The sequence below is a fragment of the Portunus trituberculatus genome, chromosome 31 (genome assembly GCF_017591435.1).
Source record: "Portunus trituberculatus isolate SZX2019 chromosome 31, ASM1759143v1, whole genome shotgun sequence".
NCBI classification, from domain to species: Eukaryota; Metazoa; Arthropoda; class Malacostraca; order Decapoda; family Portunidae; genus Portunus; species Portunus trituberculatus.
This window is the reverse complement of record NC_059285.1, coordinates 15,506,278-15,517,169: the sequence shown is the minus strand read 5'-3', so window position 1 is coordinate 15,517,169 and position 10,892 is coordinate 15,506,278. Positions and strand designations below refer to the sequence as shown.

Sequence of the window (10,892 nt, the reverse complement as noted above, 5' to 3'; positions counted from 1 at the left end):
TTCTCTCTCCTTTATCTTTTTTTTTCTTGTTATTCTCTTCCTCCTTTCTCTTTTTTACTTTTTCTCTTTCTCTCTCTTTCTCTAGTGATTTTGCTTGTCTTTATTTTCTTTCCTTTTTCTTTCGGCTCCTTTTTTTTTTTTTTTTTCCTTCCTCTTCCACCATCGCTATTTTTGCTACATTAATCTCTTCCTTTTGTTTTCTTATTCATTTTTTCTCTACTCCTCTTTCTCAATTCCACCTCCTTTCTCCTCTTGTTCATTACATATACCCTCCCATTCTTATTTTTCTCAATGATCTATCTTCTTTATCTCACTCCTTCTCTCTTCCTCTCTTTTTTCTCTCTAGGTACTCTGCTGCAATCATCTCTTTTTTTCTTTTTCTAACTCCTTTTTTTCTACTCCTGTTCTTCTTTTCGTCCTAATCTTCTCAAATTTAAGCCAGTGGTCCTGTTCCCCCGTTTCCGCTTAGGGTTGGTGTTTTGTGGTCTCGCTGTTACGTCACGAAGAAGGAAAAGACACAAAGATAGAAGGGAAATAGAGAGGACTGTTAAGGGTAGGTGAAAGAAGTGTGCTATCGTCAACTTGAAATGAAAGAAATGAAAGAGATATACAAAGAGAGAAGGGACATAAAGAGGAAGGGTAGGTGAGAGAAGTGTGCTATCGTCAACTCGAAATGAAGGGACAGAAAAGTGAGAAAAGTGTGATGGCTCTCAGTAAAGGAATTGAAGAAGAAGTGTTACGGTGCTCGAAAGAAGGAAGGAAGGAAGGAAAAGTGTCGAGGTTCATGAGGTATTTTGTCATTTATTTATTTTTACACTTTTTTTTTTTTGGGGGTTTATTTTATCTATTTATTCAATTCCTCAAGCTGATATTTCACTTTTTTTTCTAATTAGTTTATCTCTTTCGCTTTTCAATTGTTTCCTTTTCTTATATTAATTTTTCCTCTTCCATCCTCTCTTCCTGCCGGTGACGTTAATATATTCCATTTTTTTCCTTTCGCTCTTCACTTTGCTTTAGTCACCCAAGACATGACTAGATTCAGGCTCGTTTTCTTTGTTACAGCTTGGTAGTGTGAATTTTCCCCCTGCCCTCTCTCTCTCTCTCTCTCTCTCTCTCTCTCTCTCTCTCTTTACCTATTTCTCTTTTCCTTTTCCTTGCTTACTCTTTATAATAATTAGATACACCTACGTTTAGTTTACATTACCTGTATTCCTGATATTCTTTGTATCTTATTTTTCATGAAGGACATAATTTTTCATTGACACGTTTACCAGAGGAGTGAAGACAGAAGGGGCACTCAACGCTACAGGATAATGGGGCGGGTTACTTAACGTCTGACCTTACTGTGTGATGGTTATGTTTTCCCTCAGTAAGTCCAGGGAATGAAGGTTGAGGGAGGACTCTATAAAGACAAACGTGGCGTGCGGCTCGACATGTCTGGCCACGTAAGGTGTGCGATGTCTTTCACCACAAGGCACATTTGGGAAGGAGTTGGTGCCGCCGCCGCTTCTACAGTATTAGCCACGCCCCGCGCTGGATTTGCTGCGGGTTTGCCTTTTGCCTGCGAGTGCCGTGCAGCGCTAAGCCAGTTCAAGCCACTGCCTGCTGCTGCTGCTGCTGCCTGGGCATGTTCTAACCTACTTGCCTTATTGCCGCGACGCTCCTTCGTTAATCTCGAGCCCCGCAGCCTGCTAGGTAGTCCATTATCTAGCGTGTATACTTTCTTATACTCTCAAACTCAACCTGGACCGTCTTGTTAAACGTTCCCGCGTCTCGCCTGATGGGTTTGTCATCTTTTTTTCCAATGCGTCTCGATGATTCTAGTGATAGATTAGTAAGGATTACGCATCGCCATTTGGCAAACACTCATGTCTGAGAACCCGACCATCGCCTCTGTGGGCTTGGAAGACAGTCAGTCCTCACGAGAGCCCGGAGCGTTGAGGAATGTGCCCAGGGATTCCACTGCGCGTCATTCTTGATTATCTTAGCCAGTCTCGTCCTGTTGGAATCTGCCTCCAGCTCAGACAGAAACAAAAGGTGCAATTGGCAACATGAACAGACAAAATGGATACACAGACGACACAGAAAAATTTCATTGAACTTTCTTTCAGTCTCATCCGCTTTTTTTTTTTTTTTTTTTTTTTGCATGATTACTAGATTTCCCATTATCCCTTTTTCCTTCAACGAGCGAGTCTCTTAGTACACAACATTCTGAGGTCTTTGCAGAGCTTATACGGACACCATTCATACAATCTTCTGTACGTACTCTGTTTCATGGACTCCGGCGCTGAAATTTAGCTATCTTGAGACACCCAAAGATATGAACATTGAACACTGTCCCTGGACGATGCTCCCCTCAGCTGACTGGCCTTAGTGTTCCCATCATGTCTGAACACGTGTACCAAATTGACATCGTATCTGTAAAATGAAGACATGTACTATTCTGAGACATTTCCGCATCGTATCTCTGCTACATTCAAAACGCTCTAGTTAAAGTGTTTTTAAGAGTGTTTTTACGGTTATAGTGACATTAATACGAATTATGCATTATGAACAGGAGAAACACTCTTGAGAACCAGGCTAATCATGTCTGTGGGCTTTGAAAATAGTCGTAGTAAGAGAAGCAGTTTTTCTAAATACAAGCAGAAAACAGAATGAAAACGGGTGATACCGAAACATAAGTACTCGTACAGATACAATAAGAGAGTGGGATGCAGTACGCCAGCCAGCAGGTGAAGGCATCGGCCAGTGAGTGCACAGCTACATATATTGGCGTGTCCACAGGTGACAAAATAGCAGCGCCAGAGTACAGTGAACATGACGCGAGCATCTCCCACTTCTACGCCGTCCATAGAGCTTAGAAAACTTATGGAAACTTAGGCAATAAAAAAAAACAAGTTAGTCTATAAGTGGCCTTACTTTTGCGAGTGGCGACTAAAAGACAAAAGGCGCCACTTGCTTGCCTTGCGCGAGACACAATCCCCACCGACGCTGCCTCACCCGCCTGACCCACACGCAGGGTCGCCTCGCCTTGGCCGGGATCAGAAGCTCCCTGTTTTGATCTCGGCTCTTTCTAGTTACAGCCCCAGCCTCAGCGAGGAATAAATGAGGTATAGGCGCCTTGTATTGTATGTAGCTGTAATAAAACTGACAATAATGCTTGTAACAGTGTGTTTTCTTCAGTACTGGAATGAAACCCTGTTCTGGTGACAAGGGCAGAGTAGGGAGACCTGACAACCCTGCCACCCGCCATGCCTCCCTAGCCTCGCCAGCCTCCACCATGCTCCCCCCTGCTGGCCTCCACGTCCCTCCACCTCCTCCCGAAGCTTCGCCCTAACTGTCACGAGGCTTCGATCCTGAATGGCTGCTTGATTACTGTGTTCTTTGGCTTTCGCCACACTATTTTGTGGCGGCGTATTGCCGGGGTCGCGGCCTCCCGCTAACTCAGACCACCCTTCTGATGATTTATCTGACTGAGACCAATCTAATCAGAGAGTTGTGATTAATGTGTATATTATGTTATTTATTCTTCACTCTGTAAATATTTGAAAATATATATATGTATGTAAATAAAAGTATGAAAGTGTGTATGATTGGGTGATCTAATGTGAATGTTTTCCCTTCATGTATATATACAATACGTAGTGATAATACGTAGCCACCCTGTGTGATTGTGAGTTATCCCTCCCTTCCCCATGCCCTGACAAAGGAGAATAGTTTTGAGATAGGTATGGGATCCTTGTGTGAATGAAGCGTGCATGAGAATGTATGTGGATATTTAATGTTAAAATTTAAAAAAAAAGTTAAAATCAAAATAACTATATAAATAAGAATAAATAAATAAATAAAACTAATAAAAAACTATATATGTAAAAAATAAAATAAAAGGCCTAATTTTAAAGAAATATAAAAGTCATAAAAACAATAAAATAAACAAATGGCCTAATGCCCAAGACAGGATGATGGCAAAAAAAAAAAAAAAAAAAAAAATCTGTCACTTGACCAACTTTAAACCAACTCTCACCATTCACGCAACGCTTCTCCAGCTCTTCCGGCTTCTGCAGTTGCATGTTTGGAATGAGACATTCCAACACGGTAGTGCTTTAGATTCTGAACTGTTGATTGGTTTACTAATTGCCTTCTATACAAAATCAGGCGCAAAGTTAATCTACTGTCCTATTCATGTTGTGTAAATCAAACTAAAAGAAAAAAAAAAAAACGTTAGCTATCAATCCATCACGAGTTGAAGTAGTTCAGTTATATGTGAGATTTTCACAATCCATACACACGTGGGCAAACACACACCTGTCAACACACACACACACACACACACACACCTTCCTGTTGCGTCGAGGAGCTGGATCTGGCGAAGCGACATTTGGAGGACAGGAGAGGCTAAGTATTAATATTCCACCAGGGGTGCGAGGCCTGGCCAAGGAGGAGGCAGCAGAGGAGGGATCACTGGGGCGCCCGTCGACGCACCACAACACAGACAGGCTCACCTGAGGCACTGTTGGAACGCTAACCGTTGCTCGTGACCACCCTCATGCCGGTACTCCGACGCTGCCACGCATGCCCACTCACCGCTGCCAGGCGCTACCAAGTGATGCACATGTCTGCCTCTGGTGAATAGTGGCTAGACCAGTGGTTCTCAACCTTTATCTGTCCATTCCCTTCTTCCTCAAATCTAAACATTCGTGTGAACCCCTTTCATTTTTCTCCCAAATCCCATCCCGCCAGAAAGTAGAATAAATAAATAAATAAATAAATAAATAAATAAATAAATAATATATATATATATATATATATATATATATATATATATATATATATATATATATATATATATATATATATATATATATATATATATATATATATATATATATATATATATATATATATATATATATATATATATATATAGACCCCAGGTTAAGAAGCACTGGACTCTAAAGGGTTGTGGCGGCAGCATCGTAGCACAATGACACTTTCACAAGGTCATACAACACACTCTGCCTAGCATAAACTTTATTGTAATGTTATAAAATGTAACCTTAAACACACACACACACACACACACACACACACACACATATGTACATATACAAATACTGGCCTCTAGTAACAACATTTGGTGTACAAGACGCGCTCAGGTCGCTGCGCAGGCGGGGCGCGGCGGCGAGGTCAGGGGTAGAAGCTGGCCCGTGAGCCGCCGGCCGTGGAGGAAGAACGTGCTGAGAGTAGACTAGTGCGCGTGGAGGTCGTTGGACGGCGAGCGACCGGGGGGGGCAGCACCATAATGCCGCCGCAAGGGTTGAAGGATGCTTGGAGGTGCCCTTGGCGTCCCGCGGAGTGGGCAGCGTGAGCAGAGTCCCCTGGAGACGAGACAGAGGACTCCTGCTTCAGTACAGAGAGGAAGTCCTCCCAGTAGCGGCGGGCTCCCCGCTCCCGGCACACATGGAATACGAAAAGCAGGAAACCTTTGAGAGTGGTGAAGGTGCAGAACAAGTAGGAGAACACCAGGCGCGCACTGCTGACTGCCAGCAACCCGAACACCCACGTCAGACCCAGCAGGAAGAACACGCACACCGCCATGCGCAGCTGGTTCATGAGCAAGGCGCGTTCCGGCAGTGTGGAGGGCACTGAGGGGCGGCCGCAGGTCACGCCGTACAGAATGAGGCCGTACATGATCAGGTTGACGCCCATGGTGGCTGCCAGAGGAGGCAACATCGCAATCCAAAATCCAGTACTGGACATCCAGCAGATCTTGGTGCCGTCCTCCCTGGAGCCATCGTGGTCGTAGAGGGAACTGTCGTAAACCAGCAGCGCCAGGATAGGCAGCAGCGGCACGCCCCAGGCACACACGGACGCCTTCCACATAAATCTCGGAATGTAGGTACCCACCACCTTGACAAAGTTGAGGTACTGGTGCACTGCCTCCACCAGCATCCACCCGAAGGACGCCAGGATGAAGTAGTGCAGGGCGACAGCCACGCCGCGGCACAACGGGACGCTGACTGTCTGGTCCACGCCAGCTAGAAACACAGTCAAGCTACAAAACTCCGCAAAGCACAGGTTCACTAGAATTTTGTTGCTGAGGGGCCGCCGCCACCTCTGAAAGAGAAGGAAGGTGAAGAAAACGAGCAGAAGGCCGAGCAGGGAAAGGCAACAACCCACCACTGTAATGGCGTCCAGCACGGCCGCGTGAGGGCCCGAGAATCCCGCCGACTCGTCGTAATTAATGAGCTCCGCGAAGCAGGTGAGGTGGTAGCAGTGACACACGTGGTGGTCTCCCTCGCGCCCTCCGGAGTAGCAGCCTTCCTCAGACCAGCCACCGCGGTTGCCGCGGGCCTGAAGGTCCCAGAAGACACATTTGGTGTCATTGCCAGGAAGCCGCGGTTTGAAGTATATTTTGACTGGTTCTCGCAGGCCGCGCACTTCTGTGCCAAAGGTGGCCTGTATCACCTCACTGTTCACCTGGTAGCGACGCTTCCCTCCTTCCAAAGTCTCCACTGCTTCACTCTCCTGAAAGAGTTTATCGTTCCTGTACACGGCAAAGAAAAGAGCCAGCGTCTGGTTGTCGGCTTCCTGTTCCTCAGACTCTTCACTCGCCGCTACATGCAAGCTGATGTTCGTCGGCAAGATGATGGCGGCTGCCGCGTCCTGCAGATCGGCCTTGGTGACCCCGACCACCAATGTTTCTTCCCTCTGTCCGCGCACCGGTTGCTCCATGGACTTGTAACCAATCACTGGGGACTCTGGAGCCAGCGCGAGGCCCTCTACAGCTAAGCAGTTTCCTGATACGCGCTGCGGGCGTTCATCTTTTACTGTCGAGTTAATATTCAGGAAGAGCTTCTCGAAGGCTTCCAAGAGGGTATCCGAGGAGCCAAGCCGCTGCTGCACTGGCTGGAAGGCGGCAGTGTCGGCGGCGAGCACGCTGTCCATCACTGACACAAGTTGAGAAAGGTGCAGGTTGGGGGGAGGAGCCTCGGCTGCTGCCTCTAGAGTCCTGGCAACAAGGAATATGTCCACGGGCTGCAGCGCTGAGGTGTTGGCCACGAGTGCTGCCTCGGTCAAGTCAAGTGAGTGGAGTGGCTCCCTGCTGGCCTGCCACAGCTTACGCGTCAGATTAGAAGCAGTGCCAGTGCAGTGCCCGGCAGGACCCCACTGGTACCCGAGCAAGAAGTCCCCTATACACTCCCGGGTGACCGGCTCGCCATTAGAGGTGACACATGGCTCCTCAGGGACCACTTGCCGGGCTCCAATGGTGGACGGCCAGATGAGATTTCCACCAGATTTCTCCACTCCTTGCTCTCCCTCATTCACAGTTACATCTCTTAAACAGCCCTTCGTGCTGCGGACGGCCTGCACTGCACACTTCCCGATCTGCTGGCCCACGGGAAGCTGCAGAGTTAGGGACTCCAATACCTCAAATTCCGACAGGGTGGAAACGATGCCTCGACACTCCACGTGCAAAGCGTGAAGCAGACGACCATCGGGAGCCGCCAGAAAGTGTTGGCGACGCGCAGTGAGCTCAGCTACTCCAGAAACTTGAATATTCGTCAGCGTTATGTTCAGCGCCTCGCAGCAGCCACAGGCCTCGGGCAGCACGTGGTTGATGGGCGAAAAGGTGGCGTCGTGCAACAAGGGATCGTAGTTTGTTTCGGGCTCCAGCAGCGTGACCAGAAAAGTGAAAGCAGCGGGAGATTGCAAGATGGTGTTGGAGGCTGTCAGCGTGACGGGAGCGACGGTCCAGCCCACACACTGGTAGTAGCCCGGCGACCCACGCTCAACTCTCCCGGCACACCCAGGCGGGCCGGTCGCTCGGTAGCTGGTGACGCGAGCCTTTCGTCCGTTCTCGAAGCACCGCAAGTCAGGGATCTCCTCGTTAGTAAGCGCAAACATTTGGAACGGGTCGGCTTGAACACACATGTCCCGGGAGGCAGGGGAGGCAGGGGGCAAGACCGTCAGCCTGAGGCGTTCTGTGGTTTTCAACATATGCTGACAGAGGACATCCTCGCGGGTCCCGCCGCCTTGAAGCAGCCAACCTCGGGGCGTCAGCTCTCCGTAAGACAGGGAATAGTTAGTGTCTACCATCCAGCTGAGGATGTCTTTTGGCCCACTGTACACCAGTCGCTCATGGGTTACGTTAATGGACATCCACACGCCCTCCACGCCTTCCTGCTGCAGCTCTTGTCGGAACACAAAGTCAAGGAAGCCTATGTTGGGGGCTGGCAGCACCGAGTCTCGCTCCTCACAGAAATTCTTTGCGTCTTCCCACGTCAAGTTTCCGACATTCCTGAAGAGCTTGAAGCACACCTCATCGGAGACTCTGAGTGTCGGACTCTGCCATCCCTGGCACAGGACACTGTCCTTCGAAAGACGAGGCTTCTTTAAAAGGACTGGCTTACGCATGCTAGGTACTTCTATGATGGCGGAGAAGGGCAGACTGGCACTGCATGGATGGGTGTGCAGGGTGCGGCCTGTCAAGTTCAGTGCCAAACACTCGAAGTCAGGCAGCGGGTGATCCTTCTCCCAAATGATTTCGTGTTCTGTAAGGTTGTACCCAGACCTGAGCAGCGGGCCCAGATGCTGCAACGAGGCGCCAGCACGTAACCGCTTGTCAGGGAGCCATATGATGTCAGTGTTGGCGACGGCCTCCACCAATCGTTTCACCCGCCGCCACATTTTCTTCTTCTTCACCACAGCATCGTGAAGCAAACTCATTTCCTGGCTGGTCGTGTGCACCGCCTCGAAGCCTTCCTGCCAGGGCGCGGGAGGGATCACGGCTACACAGTAACGGCTCTCTACGGCAGAGTACCCTTGTGGGCAGAGGTCTCGCCACCGGCAGGGCTGAGGTATGATTTGCAGTTGTGCCCCGTGAGTGTAGTTCCAGAGGCAGCGGCCCACCACTGCCAGCCTGTCGCGGGGCGCCTCACACCGCACATTAGTGGGGTGGACAGGACCAATGAAGGTGGTCGACCATTTCAGCTGAGGCCTTCCCTCCTCGGCGGGCGAGGTTTGACTGAAGCACAGGTGAGGGAAAGTAACCCGGGAAGTGTTCTCGTATTTGTAGTCATGCAACGTCTTGGTCAGTTTCCCGGAGAAGAGTTCCAGCACCGACTCCAGGGACTGCCAGGCAGTGTTGATGTTGCTTTCCGGGAGGTGGAGGTGGAAAGTGTACGAGGCGAGTACGTCGGGGGACGGGCCAGGAAGGCGCTCCTTGCTGGCAGCCACCAGGTCCAGCGGCAGGCTGAGGATTCCATCTACCTCACCGAAGAAGGCGTTACGAAGATGTTCCTCTGCTTCGATCTCCGTCATGTTATCAGAGAGGCGTTCCTTGCGCCGCACCTCCACGATGAACACCACGACACCCTGCCGCATGAGTAGCACTTTGTTGCTCACCAGGCGTCTGGAGCTGCCGCGGGGGCCCCACGCCTCGCACCAGTACGTGCCCTGCTGTGTGGTGAAGGCGTCCCGGTGCGCCGCGTCAAACGTGGCGAGAGACTTCGTGCGGTCGTACAGCGTGGCGGGAATGAGCGAGCCTGTGCAGTGCCCGCTGTACACCAGGTCCTGCGATCAAAGGCTGGGTTACACACACACACACACACACACACACACACACACACACACACACACACACACACACACAATAAAAAAAAAATTACGAGCTACAAACCTCTAAACCATAACTGTATTCCACAACTACATTAACTACAGCAGGCAAATGACTCACTCACGCACGCAGGCACACACATACCTTCCTCCAGAAGACGCGGGGCTGTGGGCTAAGTGGCCTGCCGGAGGTCCTGCTGTAGGCTGTGCAGGTCAGACTCAAGCTGCCGAAATCCTCGCGCCGCAGGGTCAGATTCCCCTCAGGTCCCGGTGCCGGGTCCCCCTCCACCACCAGGTAAACGTCCTCTGCCGCACCCTCGCCTACACCTGCAGCAGGCACACCTGTTGTGCATTGGACCATTCAATTCAGATTATTAAGTCATCAACCGCCGTCAGTCATCGCTACAAACATCTCTCTCTCTCTCTCTCTCTCTCTCTCTGTTCTGCTCTCTCTCTCTCTCTCTCTCTCTCTCTCTCTCTCTCTCTCTCTCTCTCTCTCTCTCTCTCTCTCTCTCTCTAATTCAAGGCAGCATAAGGGGATGTCAACATTACATTACTTTATATTATCAATTTCCCTTCTCAAACTTAAGAAGATGCGGGAGAGAGAGAGAGAGAGAGAGAGAGAGAGAGAGAGAGAGAGAGAGAGAGAGAGAGAGAGAGAGAGAGAGAGAGAGAGAGAGAGAGAGAGAGAGAGAGAGAGAGAGAGTATATGCTACAAAATGAATACACTTCCACAACCACCAGCACAACCATTTCGCAACCCTTCCATCACCTCCACTACAACCCTCACAACACCCATCACAACCCTAATCCATTCACAACCACCAACACGACCCTCGCAGAACCTCACCACACTTTCACAACCTCCTAATCCTTCTAACTCCTTCAGTACCATGACACGTTTTCATATTCATTCTGGTGACTATTTGGTGACTTTACAGGTTCAGAATCTTATGTCGGGTATTAAAACAGTGAAGACTCTGGCCATTAATCTTCTGACTTCCATAGACCCTTCCTAATGTAAATAAAATCGTCTAATCACATCCAAAACTCAAGGTAGAAATACGTCACAGTACTGAAGTGGTTAAAAATTACCTCATAACCTCCATTACAACCCTCACAACACCCCACAACCCCCACCCAAACCCTTCACAAACCTCCTACCACCTCACCTGCGGGACTGCCAGGCTCCAGGAAACAGAAAACGGGAAGTTGAGAGGAGCAGTTGATGAGCTGAAACTGCATTGTGTCGAGGTCCAGCGCTGCACACTCCC

The 10,892-nt window shown here is 49.4% G+C and overlaps 1 protein-coding gene across 2 annotated transcripts in view; it reads right to left on the bottom strand.

The window, feature by feature from the left end:
* Positions 1 to 5,016: 5,016 nt before the first annotated feature.
* Positions 5,017 to 10,892, bottom strand: part of LOC123511401 — a 12,617-nt gene continuing 6,741 nt past the window's right edge. For both annotated transcript variants that reach the window (XM_045267246.1, XM_045267247.1), the window contains 3 exons: positions 10,791 to 10,892; positions 9,764 to 9,945; positions 5,017 to 9,576 (listed from right to left, as the gene is read on the bottom strand). The exon at positions 10,791 to 10,892 is cut by the window's right edge. In XM_045267246.1, coding sequence (XP_045123181.1) covers positions 5,188 to 9,576; positions 9,764 to 9,945; positions 10,791 to 10,892 — 4,673 coding nt within the window. In that variant the 3' untranslated portion in view covers positions 5,017 to 5,187. The remainder of the gene's footprint in view (positions 9,577 to 9,763; positions 9,946 to 10,790) is intronic.